The sequence below is a fragment of the Microcaecilia unicolor genome, unplaced genomic scaffold (assembly GCF_901765095.1).
Source record: "Microcaecilia unicolor unplaced genomic scaffold, aMicUni1.1, whole genome shotgun sequence".
Taxonomy (NCBI): Eukaryota; Metazoa; Chordata; class Amphibia; order Gymnophiona; family Siphonopidae; genus Microcaecilia; species Microcaecilia unicolor.
The window spans coordinates 107023-128305 of NW_021963141.1; the positions used below are offsets into that span (position 1 = coordinate 107023).

Genomic DNA, 21283 nt, shown 5'->3' on the forward strand with positions numbered 1-21283 from the left:
CCGCTACTTCACTGCGGATTACGATATTAAGATGTACATTAAAAATGTATAAAATCATAAACTAAATTCACCCAAAGTATTTTTGAAATTAGTTTTTTGGCCTTTCTAAACCCCATGTAACATGGTCTCCTGCTTTACTATAATAGGAAGAGAATTCCAATGTGATACTACCGCCTGTTGAGAAAACCAAGAGAGAAACTTTTCATTTTTTTTAAGAACCAACTCCTTTTCTCAAGAGAAAGTGTAAAACAATTTACCTGGTAAAGGCAAGTTTATCAACAGTATAATTAGGAGCCAAACCTGAAATAATTCTAAACACTATTTTGTACACAGAATGCCCAAGGATATGCTTCAGCTTTCTTGAAAGTATTTTATTTTTTGGCACCATGTGTGTTTAATATACATGCATTAAATACAAAAACATGCCAGTGTGGACATTACACAATGATTATACTGTTATCCCTCTTTGCTTATGCTCAACTAGGAAATATTTGGATGAGATCCCTCCACTGTCTTCTTTAAGTTCAATTTCAGCACAGATATGTTGATGGTCCCCATTTATGGGCTGCTTTACCACAGTCCCTTAAAGAAACAAAAGATATTCTTGTATTTGGTTTATGGGAATACATAGGGAAAAGGCAAGTGTGGGTGTGAAGGGGTTACCAGTTAGTATGGAACTGCAGGTTGGCGTTAATAATATTTATTCTTCTATGCCACGTGTGCCTAAACTGGTTCAACGTGAATCACAACACTTAAGTGCCAGTACAACTCGGGAATACATTGAACCACGCAATGATTTCATAAGAAACAGCAGTCAGAATACATAACACAATAATTTAAGACTTCATGAAATCAGTTATCTAAACCATTATTGCTGTGTAACAACCCTTTGGAATAAAAATGTCTTTAAAAGCTTTCTAAAAGTTTTATAATCTGTAATAGATCATAGCTTAGTTGGAAAAACCTTTCTAAACTTTTGCTGCTTGAAAAGAGAAAGTATTCAAACAAGCAAGACAGTTTCATCCCTCTAGGGCTAGCGAAAACAAAAGGGTTAGGTTGCCTCAATACCCGGGTTCTTACTGAAGATGCAAATTCAAGTAAAGGTTACATATACAATGGTGCCAGGTCCTACAAGATCTTATATAGAATACAATAAAAAAAAAAAAAAAAAATCACCCTAGCCTCAACCGGCAGCCAGTGGAGGTGTACTATCAACATAGAAAGATCGAATTTTGATAATTTTTATTTTATTTATTTTTGTTACATTTGTACCCCATGCTTTCCCACTCATGGCAGGCTCAATGCGGTGGCCAATGGAGGGTTAAGTGACTTGCCCAGAGTCACAATGAGCTGCCTGTGCCGGGAATTGAACTCAGTTCCTCAGTTCCCCAGGACCAAAGTCCACCACCCTAACCACTAGGCCACTCCTCCACTGTTGCTACTATTTGAGATTCTACATGGAATGTTGCTATTCCACATTTGTATCCCGCGCTTTCCCAGTCATGGCAGGCTCAATGCGGTGGGCAATGGAGGGTTAAGTGACTTGCCCAGAGTCACAATGAGTTGCCTGTGCCGGGAATTGAACTCAGTTCCTCAGGACCAAAGTCCACCACCCTAACCACTAGGCCACTCCTCCACTGTTGCTACTATTTGAGATTCTACATGGAATGTTGCTATTCCACTAGCAACATTCCATGTAGAAGTCGGCCCTTGCAGATCACCAATGTGGCCGCGCAGGCTTCTGCTTCTGTGAGTCTGATGTCCTGCACGTACGTGCAGGACGTCAGACTCACAGAAACAGAAGCCTGCGCAGCCTTCTACATGGAATGTTGCTAGTGGAATAGCAACATTCCACGTAGAATCTCCAATAGTAGCAACATTCCATGTAGAATCTCCAATAGTATCTATTTTATTTTTGTTACATTTGTACCCCGCGCTTTCCCACTCATGGCAGGCTCAATGCGGCTTCCATGGGGCAATGGAGGGTTAAGTGACTTGCCCAGAATCACAAGGAGCTGCCTGTGCCTGAATTGGGAATGGAACTCAGTTCCTCAGTTCCCCAGGACCAAAGTCCACCACCACCCTAACCACCAGGCCACTCCTCCACTAAGTGCTTATTTTCTATCTCCTGTAGTTGTAATTGGAGGAGCTTCGTGATAAAAGCTTAATGCAGTTATCTCTTTTTGGATGACCTATGTAATGCGATGGAATTTTCTCAGATTGGCAACAAATGTTTGGAAATACTCATACAAGTACACTTGGCCTGGGTATGGGGAGGGAGGGATTGGAGTGTGTGGTTTATCTTTTCAACTTCAAATGCTCTTGGCCGCATTTCATATAATGGCCACGGCAGCCGTCCATTCCATCTTCACAGCTCCCACTGTTCTAGCAGACTCTTTTCTCTTTGTGGCTGCCACTGTTGTGGCCAGTATTTGCTCTTAACGCAGCTAAACTATTCTGTCCTGAGGAAATCTACCTCATTAAAAGGTGCAAAAGCTCCTATACAAATCGATCATTCCAATGCTGCCAGACTAAAAAAAAAAAAAATCCTTCAATTCCTTAAAGAAGATGGACAGGAAGTCACTTCTTCCATACAGCCACTGGCCAGCCTACAAGCAGATATCCAATCACTAGACTCACCATAAAATAAGTTGTGGAGCTAACTCTCAATCTCTCTCTGCAAACCACAGTATAAATTTAAGAAAATGTTATGAACAATGTCATTTCTCAAACCACAGGTCATCACCCCATGCCCCAAAAACTTCCCCCAGATCTGAAGAGTCATCTTTGAGAACGTCTGATAAAAGGGACCCAAAGACCATTTGATGGAAAGTCATAAGAACTTAAGTATTGCCACAGTGAGACAGACTGAAGGTCCATCAAGCCCAGCATCCTGTTTCCAACAGTGGCCAATCCAGGTCACAAGTACCTGGCAACATCCAAAAAAAGTACAATATGTTTTATGCTGCTTATCCCAGAAATAAGCAGTGGATTTTTCCCTAAGTCCATTTTAATAATGGCATATTGACTTTTCTTATAGGAAGCTATCCAAAGCTTTTTTAAACCCTGCTAAGCTATTTCAACTATTAACTAGCAGTTAATAAAAAAAAAAAAAAAAAAAAAGAAGAGACTAGTTAGCATTTTACATATACTGGGAATTCCTACAATAACAAGCAAAAGTGCAGTTACCTGTTGTGATACAGAAATAAGTCTCGTGTGGAGACACGTGATGGATGCGATGATGCTTGCGTGGTAAAATGATGTGCCAGTCTTGAAGAAAGATAACCCAGCCAGGAAGACCAAAGTAGGTATGGGACCACTTGTGAATCTGGTTTGTCAACGTTACAAAAATTGAAAGGGCGAAAATGAAGCATTCCCAGCCATAGGTTTTATGTACGACTTCTACAGAGGAAGAAAGAAAAAACATCTGTTAAGTGTAATTGTCAAATTAAAAGAGCTCCAGCTGGATTGGAAAGTAGGAATTTTACAGCAGCTATCTTTCCAATGAGCTTAATCTTCAGTTTTATTATGCTACCTTAGGGCTCTGTTTACAAAGGCGAGCTAAAACTTAGCGTGTGCTAACCATGTAGATGCCCACAAGAATATTACAGGCATCTATAAGGTTAGAAAAAAAAAAGTTAGCACACCCTTTTATTTATTTATATTTTGCTCACACCTTTTTCAGTAGCAGCTCAAGGTGAGCTACATTCAGGTACTCTAGATATTTCTCTGTCCCAGGAGGGCTCACAATCTAAGTTTGTACCTGAGGCAATGGAGGGTTAAGTGACTTGCCCAAGATCACAAGGAGCAGCAGTGGGATTTGAACCGGCCACCTCTGGATTGCAAGACCGGTGCTCTAACCACTGGGCCACTCCTCCACTATAGCAACATTCCATGTAGAATCTCAGATAATATCAACATTCCATATAGAATCTCAAATAGTAGCAACAGAATCTCAAATAATTTATTTGGATTTTGCTCACACCTTTTTCAGTAGTAGCTCAAGGTGAGTTACATTCAGGTACTCTGGATATTTCTCTGTCCCAGGAGGGCTCACAATCTAGGTTTGTACCTGACGCAATGGAGGGTTAAGTGACTTGCAATCCACAGGTGGTCGGTTCAAATCCCGCTTCTGCTCCTTGTGATCTTGGGCAAGACTGGCGCTTTAGCCACTAGGCCACTCCTCCACTCCAGGGTTCTTAGTCTATTGGACACTGACATATATATAAAAATTGCACACACACGAGTTAGGAACAACAAAATTAGGGGGCCTTTTACTAAGATACATTAATGGATTTAGCACACACTAACAAATTAGTATACATTAAGAGCCATATTCAATGGGCTGCATGGCATTTAGCATGTGCTAATCATTAGCGCATTTTAGTAAAAAAGACTCCTAATATGATTTCAGTTAAGCTGTATCACACATTTACTGTGAGATTTAATCAATGGCTGTCATCCATAGGCTAGCAACTGCATAGGAGAAAGCATGCAAATATATATGAAAAAAAAAGTGCTTTTTTTTTTTTGGTAATGTTGAGAGAAAATGTCAAGTGCTCTCTGTGGATTTCAGAACATTAAGTTATAGAAAGACTTGCCAGAAGCTGGTTATGTTCAATAATTCAGCATCTGTATGTGGGAATACACCCAGCATGAGATAAATTACAGATGTAATTTTGTGGGCATGAGTAACGTGGTGTTGTGGGCTACCTCAGGTATTCTGAATCATGATCATGGTCAGCTGCTTTCTGTTCTCCCCTCCTCCCCCAACTTAAAATAAATAAAAACCCAGGCTACATGGATTTCCCATCTATTGGGGAACTTAAAATTAAAGCCTATTGATAGTTCCATATCTCCCTCACACTTATTTAAATTATTATTAGGAATTCTAACAAACATAAGAGCATGTTTACTAAAGAGTGTGAGGGTTTTGTACTTAAACACAGATTAAAAGGCAAAAGCAATGCACCTTAAGTGCAATGGCTGTATGGCAACTGTTGGGGGCGTGTCCAGCGTTCCTCTGCAGTATCCGCAGACAAGTACCGAGCAGATCCAGATGCATTTGCTGCAAGAGGAGGCTGAACATAAGAGTAGCCATACTGGGTCAGACCAATGGTCCATCTAGCCCAGTATCCTGTTTTCCAAACAGTGGCCAAAGCCAGGTCACAAGTAACTGGCAGAAACCCAAATCATGGCAACACTCCTTACTACAAATCCCAGGGCAAGCAGTTGCTTCCCTTGTCTGTCTCAATAGCAGACTATGGACTTTTCCTCCAGGAATTTGTCCAACCCTTTTTTAAACCCAGATACGTTAATCGCTGTTACCACCTCCTCTGGCAAAGAGTTCCCGAGAATCAGGAACAATTTGTTTAAAAATGGATCATAAATTTTTATTCTTGTCATGCACACCCTGATTCCTCAATTTCCTCATAGGAGTGAGCTGTTTCGGAATCCTGCTCTCCCTATTCCTGAAACATTGTGCAGTATGAATACCCATATTGATTATACTCCCAAGGAGGGACAAGACAGTGATGCAACAGGTTGTATCTTTACCTGGAGAAAAGAAAAGAAACTTGTATGCCATATTTGCCAAAGGGATTACTGTCAACATACAGTTGTCTCCATTGGTCTCTATGAAGTCATGCCTTGTAATTGCTGTGGGGTCAATATGATGCTCTCGGAAAGGTCTGATAAAAGCCTAATAGGCAAAAGAAAAAAAAGACATGAAAAAATTAGCTTTACCTAATTGACATTAACAGGATTTGGCTAAAAGCACTTGATAATTGGTGATAAATTATATTATTACTAGTAAAAAAGGCCCGTTTCTGTTTGAAAGGAAACGGGCGCTAGCAAGGTTTTCCTCTGAGTGTGTATGTTTGAGAGAGTGTATGTGAGAGTGACTGTGTGAGAGAGGCTTCTGTTCCTGCTGCTGCTTTGCATTCCTCGTGCTGTGCTGATTCGCTGCTCCCTGTATCGTGGCTCCGCCCCTCTCCCTTCTACTGGCCAATCTGGTGTGGGTTGTGTGACATCACTATTATCTACTCCAACATGATCCACGGTTCCAGGCAGCCTCAGAATGTTGGAGGTGAGAATTATTATATAGGATACTGTTAGAAAAATGGTTATCAAGTGATAAAAGGATGAAGCAGGGCTGGCCCAATCATCAGGCATGAATAGGCAGTTACCAAAGACAACAGCTTTCGGGAGTGGGGGAAGAGGCTGCAAAATGCAGCTGCATTCAAAGCAAACCAGTAAGTTCTGTCAGCCACACAAACTGAAAGATTCATCGACAACTACCATATACTTAAAGGGTGCTGTTCATTTATATAAAATGGTTGTAGGGTGACCGTAGAGTTTAATTCTCAACTTCTTGGAAGGGAAAATTGATGTGGGGGGAGAGGGGGTGAGGCTGAAGGTTTGCCTAGGGTACCCAATTGTCTTGCACTGGCCCTGAGACTAAGTTCTCAGTAAAGAATAGTCTCATTGGATTGGGCTCTTAATGCTATTTATAATCTGATGGGAATAAATAAAGCAGTCAATTCACACCAATGGTAATAATTACTGCAACGCACTATATGCAGGCTGCAAAGAACAGACCATCAAAAAACTCCAAACGGCCCAGAATACTGCCGCCAGACTCATATTTGCAAAAACCTAAATATGAAAGTGCAAAACCCTTAAGAGAGAAACTCCACTGGCTCCCACTTAGGGAACGCATTACGTTCAAGATCTGCACGACTGTACACAAAATCATTCAAGCGGAAGCCCCAAGCTACATGCAAAACCTTGTGGACCTACCTCTAAGAAACGCCACAAGATCATCCCGCAAATTTCTCAACCTACACTCCCCCAGCTGTAAAGGACTAAAATACAAGCAGACGCACGCCACCACCTTCTCTTACATAAGCACTCAATTATGGAATGCATTGCCTACAGACCTGAGAACAATCGACGAAACAACTGTCTTCCGCAAATCTCTGAAGACATATCTCTTCAGCAAGCCCTACAACAAAAACCGATAATCACACCTGTACACCTCACCAACCCACTCAATTAAAAAAAAAAAACCCACCTTCTATAACTACCCTAATCACTCCCTTCCTTCTTCTTTCTTCCCTCATTTAATTTCTGCACAATACTAAATGTATCTGCTACCCTGTAACGACAACTTACAAAACTCTGTAAGCCACATTGAGCCTGCAAATAGGTGGGATAATGTGGGATACAAATGCAATAAATAATAATAATAATAATACCACTAGAGGGCCAGACACTGTTAAGCAGTGGTGCCTATGGTAGCTGGTATGCAAAAACATGCATGGTTTTCAAACTTGCCAGGTTGGAAGCCAGATTCAGTAGCCCTTGCCCATTAATACATGCTGCCTGGCCAACAGAAATATTCAGTTTTCTTAAATGTTATCATGGGGAAAATGTGGTTAATGAACAGTTTTCACACTGACAGACAAAACTAATTCAGGACACATCTGTAGGTTTTCATGCATGAACTGCTCGTTTCAAGGTCCTGCCACAGCATTTCTATTGGGTTCAAGTCAGGACTTGACCAGGCCAGTCCAAAATTTAATTCAGTTTCTCCTCAGCCATTTAGATGTAGACTTGCTTTTGTGTTTTGAATCATAATCCGCTTTGAACTATGCAAATGAATTAGTAGAATATAAGAAAAATAACTAACTTTAACTGAGCACAGACTGACTCCTGAGGGTGCATGTCTGATCTGTTACTTTCAGCTCACATCAGTGGCGTAGCCACAGGTGGGCCTGGGTGGGCCGAGGCCCACCCACTTAGGGCTCAGGCCCACCAACAGTAGCACACATTTAGCGGTAGCTGGTGGGGATCCCAAGCTCCACCAGCTGAAGACTTCCCCCTGATGGTAATGAAAATGCTGTCCCCACGATACCGGCACCTGTGCATGCTCAGTTTTCAACACATGCCTGCTGCAGACCACCAAGGTGGAAAGAAGCATTTTCCCATCAGCTCAGTTATTTTTTTGGTGGGGGGGGGGGGGGGGGGGGGGGGGGGGAGAGAGAACACTTGGTGCCCAGCCACTTCTTGCCCTGGCCCACCCAAAATCTGTTGTCTGGCTACGCCCCTGGCTCACATGCATTTAATCATTTACCTTTCTGATTTTGGAGATTCCACTCCCTCCCCCGCTAACATTCTCCAACACGCTTTAAATGTTATGGTAGTAGCAGCAATCCCTGCCACCTTCCACCCTGGTTTGTTCCTTAGTAAATCTACCATGAAAAGTGTAGCCCTGTTTTCCCCAATTATATATGAGGTATTTTCATCAGGTCCATCAGCAGTAAGACATCTGCAGTAAATAATGTGGCAGGTCTGACCTTTAAGAGGACTCATGGCCACCTTTGTGTTTGAACAGTCCAGAAATGTAAGCTACCAGCCAACATTATTTGAATGGGTGTTTGTGAAACTTACTTTTCCAACAATGGGCAGTTCCACAGATCCCCATGTATCAGCTCCCCAGTGCACCAATCCAGACGCAAAATCTGCAGTGATGATTCCTGCAACTTTAAAGAAAACCAAATGAGTAACACATAAAAGAGGTGGCTTTGTGGAGCATGCACTGAACTGGTATACTCTCAGATTTCATCTGTACACAAATTAAGCCGTGGAATTACAGAATTACTAGTCAAGGCTAATAGCATAGCTGGGTTAAAAAAAAAAATAAAGGCTCAAACAAGTTCCTGTGTACAGATTGAGAAATTATCATCCAGGTAGACTCTTGTATTGCCACCCCTTCTATGATCTCCCCTAGAAATCTACTGGGTTCTTTAGAGACAACACCATAATTCTCACGATTCAAAAAAAAGACTGAATGGATTACAAACCTTATGCTGAGAAAGAACCCTTCAACAAAGTTAGAAAAATGATTAGATTATGTAGCCCTTTGTACAGAAAACGTCAGTGGAGGTGTGGCCTAGTGGTTAGGGTGGTGGACTTTGGTCCTGAGGAACTGAGTTCGATTCCCACTTCAGGCACAGGCAGCTCCTTGTGACTCTGCGCAAGTCACTTAACCCTCCATTGCCCACCGCATAGAGCCTGCCATGAGTGGGAAAGTGCGGGGTACAAATGTAACAAAAAAAAAATAGTGTAAAACACTATTAATCTAAAGATTAATTGGGACCAATACCCTGACTTTAACCAGAAATATCTTGCTGAGACCAAATACTAAATTAAATTTTGAAGCCCACTGGTTCATCATGTTCCTCCCTCACCAGCCCCCACCCAATAAAAACAAGAGCGACAGGAGAGGTGAAATTGGTCATAGTAGTAGCAAAAAAAAAAAAAAAAGAGCAGATCTAGGCCGGAGCCACTACTGGTAAAAGAATGAAGCCATAAAATATCAATAGTGCTGTGGCCTATGGCACAGGGAGAAGAGGTTTAAAAAAAATGTTCCTCCTTTTTCCTCGGCAGTTTGAAATGGCCCTTCTCTTATAAAGTTTGAGGACTCTTGGCTCTAGATTTCCAGCAGACTTGCAACATCTCTATATATTGTTAATATATGGCCTAGCTTTAAGGCTACCACTGGAATAGTGATGGCCAAAGCTATGCAGCCAAGAACAACTGAAAAAAATACTGACTAGGCCAAAGAACAAGCAAGTGAATTAATATTTGAGAATCTGCAAAGAGCAGGTCTGAATAATGACTTCTGACACAAATTGGTACAATTTTTAAATCAAATATAGCATCTGTAATGAAAGATCAGATGAATAAAATGGAGCTTATTAGTTTTGGTATACAATGATACAGAGGTAATACAGAGTTCATGAGAAAAGTATGAAAAAGTATTGCAGCCGGAAGATGTGAAACTGTTATCTCAACGCTTCCCAAAACATGTTGATAATTAGCAGTAGCTGAGAACGGAAGGAGGTGGGCACATCCGACAGCAGATCGCATGGGAAAGTATGATCTCAGAAAGTGAGAAAGATTAGGAGCAAGGTTTCTCACCATTCACTTCTATGGAGAGGATAGAGTATAAAAGATGGCAGATTTTGGCTTAGTTTGAGAGTCCTCTCCAAAGCTTCTGTCAGACGGCGAAGCCCTGTGCGGATGAAACCAGAATCTGATGTCTGTATTTGTATCAACTTGAAGACTTGTCTTTGGGTAAGAAATAAAATGTACTTATCTATCTAAACCTATCTCTGTCTTTATTTTATTGATTCTATCTTCTCTTTACCTAACATTTAGTCTACAAGGTAGATCATATACAAGTGACACTCAGTCTTTGCAGAAACTTAGACAGATGTTTAATAAGATTTATGTGGGAACATAAATGGCCCAGAGTATATCTAGATCCAGAGAAAAAAAAACCAGAAAGCAGTAATTATGGGAATTAGTTTTTAATTACGGCTCCTAATGCCACCCCAGAATAGACCTTGTGATTGGGTGACAATGGAGGTTAGAGAAACTATACAGAACCTGATATATGAAATAAGTACCTTTAGTCCCCCGTGTGACGGAGTCAGAAAGAGGTCTATAAAAAGAGGTAATTAAAAACAGTGGTGAGCCCCGAACGCTGACATTACTCGCTGCCCTTCTTTATCTTCTTTTGAACGCAAGAGGGGATACTTAATTTTGTGCGTTCAAATGTTCTCTGTTTCTCTCTGTCACTTTATTTTCCTTCTCTCTTTTTTCTCTCATACTCACCTGCCTCTCCCTACCGCTACTTTCCGTCCTTCTGCCTCACACGGATGTTCTGTCCGTTTTCCCCCCCCTACTTTAAATACTCTTCTATTTTTCTGTCTTTTTACTTTCTTCCCTGAACGTCTTACTGCCCTGCGCTGCACTAACGCAGTGGGGTTGAATATTTGTGTTCAAACCTTCGTTTCTGTCTTTCAATATTCTGTTCTGTTTTTTCTCACCCTTTTTTTTTCTTTCTCCTATCCTGTCCGTCTCTTTGATTTGCGTGATGTGCGCAAGAGTGTGCTTGTTGTGTGAATGAAGCATAACAACGAATCCAGGCGACTGCGATTTGGGTTTTGCTGTAAGTTTATTTCAATGTTCAAAATCTTTGGATTGGTCTTTATGCTAGCAATTCTCGCTTAACAATCCTTAGAGATTGCGCATTTTTCTGTTTCACATCCCACCCTGTGTTCTGTCTTAATCCTTCCTTTTCAAATCCCTGTCCCCTGGTTCTCACTATGTATTCTGTTCTTTCTTCTTCTGTCGACCTTACTTTCCTCCCCAATACCTTTTCCTGTTCTCCTTCATCCTAACTTCTTCTACCTACCTCTTCCTATTAGTCCCCTGGGTCTTATTCCTGCTCTTTTCTTTTCTGTACAGTTTCTTTGATGTTCCCGTATCGGGGGAATTTCCTTTACTCTAGGAGAACAGCACGCTTTCAGATTGCTCTCTCCCTTAAAATCCTTTTGAATTCTCTGTTCTTATAACCACTCCTCAAAACTGACAGCCCCCACCTTTTCACATCTGCTATTGCCTTCACTCTGTGTGTGCGACTCTATTCCTCCTCATTCTTTCTATTGGACTTCCTACAACTTTCTTTTTTTAGCTGAAAACAGTAATTACGGTGTTCAACTTTGTAGCTGATTGCCGTCGTCCAGTTGCTGTTTTTCCCCTTATCTCTCTAAATATTCTTTCAGTCTTCTGCACTATGCTTTCCCCCTAACAGCCCGCAGCCCCCCCCTTCCTGTCCACACTTTTCTACTGCGTAGTTCAACTGATTGCTCTTTTTCACAGCTGTTCAGTCCTGTGCTCTCACCCCACCCCATAGCCATTTTTCTTTCCTTAAGTCCAATCTGAATCCCTTCCTCCACAACATTTTGTTCTTGTCCCCCTTTTTCTGCCACAATAATCCTCCCTGCCCTCCTCTCTGATGCTCTACCGACTCCTACACTATATGTCTGCGGTCCGTGTAAAATTTATAAGGGTGTGGCCCGCACGGTACCAATTGGGGTAACTTAATACCTTACAGACACCTTTTTAGCTTCTTGTGCAAACCAGAAATCATTTTTTTTTGGATTTCCTAGAAAACTTTTCTTTTTCCTTCTCAGTCCCATGTGCTGTGAGGTTTGATTCTCTTTCCGGAACAAAGCTTATTACATTACTATTAAATATATACTCCCTCTTGGGCTTCGAATCTGCCTTTGTAAATCTATTTCACCTTGCCCGAAGAGTTGTAAGTTCTAAACCCCTTTTTCTCACATTTTTTAAATATCCTTATCCAGGCTTCCGAAACTGCCATTTCTTTCTGTAGCTTTTAAAGATTTTCCCTAACAAGTGCTGTAGTTCACTATCTCAAGGACATGAGAATCTGGGAAGATTGCCCACTTTAGCTGCCTTATCAGTCCAGCACTGCTTTGGCAGAGGAGTTCACTTTTGAAAGCTCAAAAAAAGTGATTTTTTTTTTCTCTCCCCCTTTTCCGTTCGTTTTTATCCCTGTTCTATGCTGAAGTGGTACAACAGTTTTTTACACAGGTATCTTTCAACTCCGGTTTCCCCTCAAAATTGGTTCCTTAAGCAGGCACCATAATTGTAAAATGACTTATCTTTTCATGCCTCATGCTGCCAAGTCCGTTGTAAGTGCACTTCTGAGCATGTAAGATTGTACGGATGTATTTCTTGGCTTTCACTGTATCTTAGTCTTACTCTGCATTCTCCTTTTATCAGGGCATACTTTTTTCTCCTCTTTTGTGTCATTTTATTAGGACGTTGTCTCCCACTCCCCAAAATTCACGGCTCATACTGCTTTGACTTTTGGGTGTTGCTCTCTATTTCATTCCATCTCCCTTAAACAAAGGCTTTCTCATTCTGTCTCTGAGCCTTGATTTTAACCCCGAGACAGGTTTCTTTATTTTTGTGCTGCAAGTGACAGCTTGATAGACCTTATTGTGCTACACCATGTGGTTACAAAGTTTTAAAAGGATATTTTTCCTTCAAACATACATTACTTGACTTTCCCCTTTAAAAATCAGCTTTCTCCTTCTTTGTCCTAGTGTGGTTTCCTGTGATCACATTACAATGCTTCTTAGCACTCTTCCCTTCTGGTTTTTATTCTCCTTTTCCTATAACATCCACGTCAACATTAAATCCTTATAACAATTTTCTGTAAACCTCTTTGATGTTCTGGTTCTCCTTAAACTCTCTACAGGATTACTGCTAAATCATATTAAAAGTTTTACTTCCCAGAAGCAGTCTTTTAACCACAATGTTACCCTCTAGATAAGATTCTCGTATGCTTTGGATCTCCGATACTCTGGTTCTAGTTTCTTGTACTCTATTTTAATGGTGTACTCGTTTAAGTTACAGCCCCAGCACCGTACTATCGTGTTAGTTTAATACAAGCCTGCTTATCTTCAGGAAACATTGATTTTTGAACAGTATTATAGATTGTCAGAATTATAAATTGTCCTCATATTTAAGTCCCATTTTAAGGACTATATTATAACGTTATCTACAAGAAATACTACACTTCCTCGCTTGCATTGTGATTTTCGTCCTGGCTTATTTTAAACACTTGTAATAATGAGCTAGGTTATAATATTTCTTGATGAATATTTCCACGTTCTAAGAATGACAATCACTTTTAAATAATATGGTTCTATAATGTATTAAATTGTGTAAGTCTTTATAACAAATTTTCTGTTTTTTACTCGACAGCATTGTAAACCGGGATCCAACACAGACAGTTGCTAGAAATTACAGTGGTTTATTGTTACATTAAGAGCTAAAGAAGCATTCCTTTACTTTTACCTTAATAGATATGCATATAAAATATGTTTTATCTTTCCGATTGAGAAGATAATGGCTGCGTGCCATGATAATACAGCGTTGCTTCACATCTCAAGTTATTTCCTGTTGGTTCTTTATAACCCTGCCTTATCTTTCCTTCTAATGCTGCAGCTGTTCTGTTTGTCATCATTTAGACATACCATTTCAGTCACTGACTAGTATGTATGTTTTATGCCGTATCATTGGAAGTTCTTGGTGTAAGAATCACATGTTTTAATTTATTTTTTTTTCCCTTTTACCTGTTTATCCACAAAAGCTTCCTCCTTTTCTGAGTGTATGGGTATTAATTTGTCATATTTATGGGTATTAACTTGTCATATTTACACCACGATTCTAGTGTCCTGTTTCAAAATTTATTGAATTATATGCTTCTCTTATATTTTCCTGTTTAGATGCTACTTCCAACCTATCCGGTACCCGCCCCAAAAGTATTTAATATGTATTTAACTTTATTTCATTTATTCTAGGGCTATAACTCCCGACTACACATGTTATAATGTCTTTGTTAATATACATTTTCTTGCCTTTTGTTGAAATCGGTGTTTCCTTTCACTGGCTTGTTGGCTAGAAAATTCTATTTTCCATTGCTGCATGACAAGTGATGTCTTTGGCATTTTTAGTTCTGGTAATGTGTTCCAACTAATGACTTTTTTATGACTGTGCCTTCCTCGAAGAGCTTACATTTGTTTTGTTTTGCCTTGGAATATTTCGTTTTTCTCTCTATTTTTCTACCACTTCTATAGTAATTTTCAGGGGCTTTTTCCTGGGACATACTATACTTTTATTGTTTTCTTATATACCAGTGTCACGTTATAACTATTGGGTTTGATACCGATGCCTGGGGGCTTACATCCATCGAAGGTGACCCTTCAATGGATGACGGTATCTCAATTTGTAGGAGCAGACTTCCATTCCATTTTCGGAGTGGCCTGCGGTTTCGGCATTATTGCCCACCTATGGGTTACCTGTATAGATGATCGCTGTGGCAATACAGGGACGCCTAAGACATTAGTTGAGATTGTATACAGGTTGACTAGGGCATCTAAATTATTTTTAGGACAGTTAGGTAATGTGGATGCTGCCTAGCCATGAAATTTTTGCATGCTTGGGTGCTGAGTGGATGCCGCTATTGTGTGGGATGCCGCCAAAGTTTTAAAGGTCCATTGGGATGGTTAGTCGCGTGTGATTCCCTAAACCAGCGAAACCCCGTTGGACCGTTGCTCTTCTACTTGCGAGACCTTGTTCGCTGGTCTTTTGAGTTCTTTTTGGGAGTGTTTGCAATGTCCCTTCTTGGGGGCTCTATCATGGGTTTATACTCATGGCTGATAGCCGTTAGCAGACAAGATAGTTTGGGATTACTCTTGTTTTTAGAAGCACACTCTGGGGAGTAGTTTTTATTAATTTGGAATAAGAGTAGTATAAATATATAATAGCTGACACTAATCGCCTTCTGCTCTATTTTCTTACACTCTCTTTTCACTTTTGTGACTTTCAATTGTCTATTTATTTAACCTGCGGCCAAAGCATAGGGCTTTCCGCCAATTAGTAATTTATATTCTAGGTTTCGCTACTGGGACGCTCTTGAAGACACGTGAGTATTAAGGTGTTTTCTATACGCATGATGCATGGTTCTTTGTTGTTTATATAATTTTCTCTGGCATGATGTTGTTTAGTTGCCCCAGTTACTGATCTCTAAATTTTGACTTGAATCATCTGACTTAAAGACCTCACACACTTTTCTTTAAGTTTCTATGTGCATTATATTCCCCTTGTTCCTAATTCCATTATGTCCACTCAGTCCTCCACTAGCCCCCTGGAAAGAGTTCTCAACTTTTTTCCCGCTGATAAAAAAGAACTTTCCCGTTTATGTCAAACCTGGCATACCGTTTGGTCCGCCAAAGACCCGGGACTGGAATGGCCAACAAAGGGCTCATTTGATCAGGGCAAGCTCCAAGCCCTGGTCTGCTATAATGAATCCAACAAAGCAGGAAAATCTAGGGAGAAGCATTTAGCTGCTATTAATAAATTTATACTTATTGCACAACACCAGCATGACAGAGCCCTAACGAAGTCTGATTGCGATCAAGCCCCTTACCAAGAGGCAATAACACCTACTGCCCCACCACCTTATGATGCTGCAGGTACTACCAAGCTTCTACCATGTGCAGTGGGATATACACCAATACCCCCAGGATATTGTGATACAAATAGCAATACTCCTGAGACCTCTCCCCCTGTTATTGTTATGTATGCTGATCAACGCTATGACAATAACGGCCGAAATCAAGGCCCACGGCCCTACCACCCAGACGCTCTCTACCCCAGCGAGGTCCCCCAAGGGGCCCTCTTGGGGATACTAGGCGACAACGAGACTATCGTTCCCGGCCTAGCCCTGATTGCTATCCTGATGTGCTCTGTTATCGCTGCCAACAATACGGTCATTATGCTGCTGAATGTCTTCAGACACAGCCATATAGATTTAGAAAACCGCAGGTCCGTCAAAATCCCCCAGAATGCCAGTCATTCCCTTTGTGGAACCCGGATCAACGCCGTCCGCAGTGACCACTGATCTAGGGATCAATATTACCCACCCCATAATGACTAGGCGTTACCCCGAACCCGATTTGATTTTGTTGCTCTCAGTTACTTATACTACTCAGCTCCTCATTTAGTAGCCTGAAACCATTTCTCTGTATATGTATTGGTGTGATGTTTCTATTTCTATTGCAGGTGACATGTTTTTATTTTATATTTCTCTTGGTTTCATTGCATTTGTATAATTATACCATACAAATGACCTAACTAAGTCAGCAAGTTAATTATTTGCTTTTATGCATACCTTCCCTGGGGAGTTCTTATCAACTGCAGGGATGAGCGATCCCCAGAGGATATTCATTTTATGTTTTTTTATATACATACCTAAACTGACTTATTTATGCCATTTTACTTTATACGAGATCCCTTTTAAATAAAAGCTGTATATTGCTCATTGTTAAAATGTTTTCTGCTTTAACTATTAAGCTGTTTAAATTGATGTGACATTTACTTCTTTAGTTTTTATGAATATAAAGCCTTCATTTTTGAAATCTCTCTATGATATGTGTGACATCTGAAAGCTTTTCATTATTTCCTTGTCTAAGAAAGAAGACATATTTACTAACCATTATCCGTTATATGGAAAAAACGCGAGAAATACTCCCTTGAACTGGCCATTTGGGGGAGCATTTTGCGCTGATCATACAATTTGTAGTATTCTTGAACAGAGAATTGGTGAAGCTTTCGGACATGAATAAGGAAAATTATGCACTCCACTTTTTAATTCCTTTCTATTTACAACAGGTAATCACAATAACCCCAACTATTGCTTTTTTTATCTGTCTGTCTTTCACTGCGAGTGATTGTGAGACAAACTGATGTAGATTATTTGGGTGCAACGGTCCTGGAATTCATGCTTTGTGTATTTAACTAACACCTTGCTTCAACTAACTCTTGCCGCGTGGTGGATTTGTCTTGAAGCGATATGCTTCTTCCTACTTCTTTGTCTGATTGAAAAGGGTTACTTAAACTCTATGTGAAGGTCAATCACTGGTGTCTGCACTTTTGAATGTTTTTTTCATTTGTCTTTTTCAAGGAACCTTTTTCTGGCATTGCCTTCTGAATATGCCTTACTGCAATTCAGATGTATCATATTTTGTTTTTTTATTATTAAGCCTATTTTTATCTTACACCCTTCAGGGTGCTTTTTTAATTTTTTTAATTTTTTCCATTCTCGATGCTTTGTTTTTTACCATGCCTCCTTCCTGGACCCCATTTATACCCACGACCCTCCTCCTAGCATTCTGACTTCTTTCAATAACTTAACCACATAAATTGCACTACTGGTCTGTTTAAGTTTTGCCTTTCCCCAGATGGAGGAGACGACTGCTAGCAAAGAAGAGCTACCCGATAATGTATCTGATCTGAAGGCTATGTTGCAGCAAAGAATCGCTAAATTAAAAGACAGATGCACAGACCCCAACATTACCTGGTGTGAGAAACGAGACATTATTCAGCGTGAGTTTCGACAGATGCATCAATTGGTCCATGAGCAAAAGAGATAGGCTCTCCACTTGCTGGAGTTACACAAAGCTTTGGCCTCTACCCTTCTTTCTGAATCATCTAACTCGTAAGTCCTGCTGGCCTCCTGCAGCTGAGGGCTCAACCCTTGGTGAATGGTAGTCATCGTAGGTGAAGATTCCATATCTATTGGCGATAGATTGCGATGCATTGCCCTCCATACATCAATAGTTGAACATTTACCATCATCTCTAAATTCTAATTGTTTTTTTAATCTTCTCTTTTGTTCCATATACTTTACCATTGTTATTTGATCATGCCATTGTAATAATTACCAATCTGTCTTGCATTTATGTAAATTGGCTTTTCATTATTGAACCCTTCTGGTTTCCCTTTTGCTTTTGCACTTAATTAGCACTGTTTTCTCCATGTTGACATTGTCTTTCATGTCTATTCAATTCACACCGCATTATGCCCACTAAGATATAGCCATGTATCATTCAAGCATACAGTTATTTTGCTTATTCCTTTGCCAGCCTCTGGCTCTTGATGGACTGATTATGATAGTGTATGCCTAGAATAAAGACATGAAAAGATCCCACTTTGTACACCACAAGTACGTCTTCAAAATCTATCCTGGCCCAAATGATGTTAGATCCCCCAAGGTTGTGGCAATGACCTTTACACCTTGCAAACTACTGGACCACAAGTCTTGGGTCCATGTGAAAGATATACGTGTTTACTCCGCCGCAGAACCAGATGTTACGAGCCTAACCATCTCAAGACCGGCAACTTCCTTCAGCAAGCCAGCCTGAAAACCCAGCCCTGTTGGATCTTCCAGAACTCCGTCCAGATTCTTCAGCGCTTCCACCGCCTCAACCATGATCGATGAAAGAGAATTTAAAACTGATACTTAATTTGAGAATTACTGTTGCTGTTTATGGACATTATAGATTCATATTATGTTTTATTTTCAGTTTAGCAATAATCCTGTCTAGATAGTGAAAAGGTTTTATTTCCTTTATTGTTCTAAATGTTTTTCCACGAGTTTCCCCGTTATTTCTGTTTATGTAATTTAAATTGAAGTCGATATTGTTCAGATACAAGGGTAACATTATACTGGCTAAGATATCATAATGTAGATGTAAACTCTGTTAGTATCAACCTGTTATGCAATTGTTTGACTTTGGTGCAGGCTTACTTGAGCTGCATGTCTTTCTGTAGGTTTGACTAAGCTCCAAGAGGGGTAACGGATATATACAATGCTTCCCATACTTCCAGGTCATTATGCATATGTCAAGATCCATGCATGACCTTGGTTAATATAAATTTTCCTAGGATTGACCATTTTTGCTGTATGAGGCAACCTCATACTTGCTATCCACTTATTAGTGCTCATGATTGGATACCAATGATGAGTACTAGTAAGGTCCAGGAATCCCGACCTGTTTAAGGATTCTGAATACCTACAACCTTAAACAGCCTGCAATCAGAGTACTATTTGTTGAGCCCATAACAATGCTTAATCAAAACCGTTATTCCTTCCAAGGACCACTGAGACAGATACATTGGATTATCTCCCCATGCACTATGCTACAGATACAATAGAAGCCATAGAAAGACCTGAAAGTGTTTATTAGTATGATCCACCTGAAATTGCTATTACCCGCATACCTATATTTCATGGGATTTTGTAAATGAGCTCATGGATTAGTCCCATTCATAAAAACATTTCTCGCTACAGGTTTGAGTAAGTCTCAACCGAAAACTAAACAAATTGTACCAGTTGATCTTAAGACTCAGATAATTTGATGGCCTCATAGAATACCTTCTGGAACGGATGGTACCAAGGTACGTTAACCCTGGTGTCACCCTATGGGATAGGGTGAAGAGGGGAATGTTAATATATGGCCTAGCTTTAAGGCTACCACTGGAATAGTGATGGCCAAAGCTATGCAGCCAAGAACAACTGAAAAAAATACTGACTAGGCCAAAGAACAAGCAAGTGAATTAATATTTGAGAATCTGCAAAGAGCAGGTCTGAATAATGACTTCTGACACAAATTGGTACAATTTTTAAATCAAATATAGCATCTGTAATGAAAGATCAGATGAATAAAATGGAGCTTATTAGTTTTGGTATACAATGATACAGAGGTAATACAGAGTTCATGAGAAAAGTATGAAAAAGTATTGCAGCCGGAAGATGTGAAACTGTTATCTCAACGCTTCCCAAAACATGTTGATAATTAGCAGTAGCTGAGAACGGAAGGAGGTGGGCACATCCGACAGCAGATCGCATGGGAAAGTATGATCTCAGAAAGTGAGAAAGATTAGGAGCAAGGTTTCTCACCATTCACTTCTATGGAGAGGATAGAGTATAAAAGATGGCAGATTTTGGCTTAGTTTGAGAGTCCTCTCCAAAGCTTCTGTCAGACGGCGAAGCCCTGTGCGGATGAAACCAGAATCTGATGTCTGTATTTGTATCAACTTGAAGACTTGTCTTTGGGTAAGAAATAAAATGTACTTATCTATCTAAACCTATCTCTGTCTTTATTTTTATTGATTCTATCTTCTCTTTACCTAACATTTAGTCTACAAGGTAGATCATATACAAGTGACACTCAGTCTTTGCAGAAACTTAGACAGATGTTTAATAAGATTTATGTGGGAACATAAATGGCCCAGAGTATATCTAGATCCAGAGAAAAAAAAAACAGAAAGCAGTAATTATGGGAATTAGTTTTTAATTACGGCTCCTAATGCCACCCCAGAATAGACCTTGTGATTGGGTGACAATGGAGGTTAGAGAAACTATACAGAACCTGATATATGAAATAAGTACCTTTAGTCCCCCGTGTGACGGAGTCAGAAAGAGGTCTATAAAAAGAGGTAATTAAAAAGCCCACTGGTTCATCATGTTCCTCCCTCACCAGCCCCCACCCAATAAAAACAAGAGCGACAGGAGAGGTGAAATTGGTCATAGTAGTAGCAAAAAAAAAAAAAAAAGAGCAGATCTAGGCCGGAGCCACTACTGGTAAAAGAATGAAGCCATAAAATATCAATAGTGCTGTGGCCTATGGCACAGGGAGAAGAGGTTTAAAAAAAATGTTCCTCCTTTTTCCTCGGCAGTTTGAAATGGCCCTTCTCTTATAAAGTTTGAGGACTCTTGGCTCTAGATTTCCAGCAGACTTGCAACATCTCTATATATAAAACACACCTCCAACGTTCTAATGAAGCCTCAAGTCTCCCAACGTTCTAAAGTTGAGGTGGTGTAGATCGCTTTTTCTCCATGAGTGTCTGCCCCGCTCTCGCGTCACAACGTGATGACGTCGAGGGCGGAGCACTGACACTCAGCAAATCACATCGCTAGACGTCAAACCTGAGGAGGGCGGAAGGCAGTGATTGGGGCGGGCTCTGCCTGCCTGGGAATGCCAGA

The 21283-nt window shown here is 40.3% G+C and overlaps 1 protein-coding gene across 2 annotated transcripts in view; it reads right to left on the reverse strand.

The window, feature by feature from the left end:
* Positions 1-21283, reverse strand: part of LOC115459000 (ubiquitin-conjugating enzyme E2 variant 1) — an 83533-nt gene that overhangs the window by 33587 nt on the left and 28663 nt on the right. For both annotated transcript variants that reach the window (XM_030188864.1, XM_030188861.1), the window contains exons 3-5: positions 8455-8546; positions 5557-5701; positions 3190-3402 (exon numbers count right to left, since the gene is read on the reverse strand). In XM_030188864.1, coding sequence (XP_030044724.1) covers positions 3190-3402; positions 5557-5701; positions 8455-8546 — 450 coding nt within the window. The remainder of the gene's footprint in view (positions 1-3189; positions 3403-5556; positions 5702-8454; positions 8547-21283) is intronic.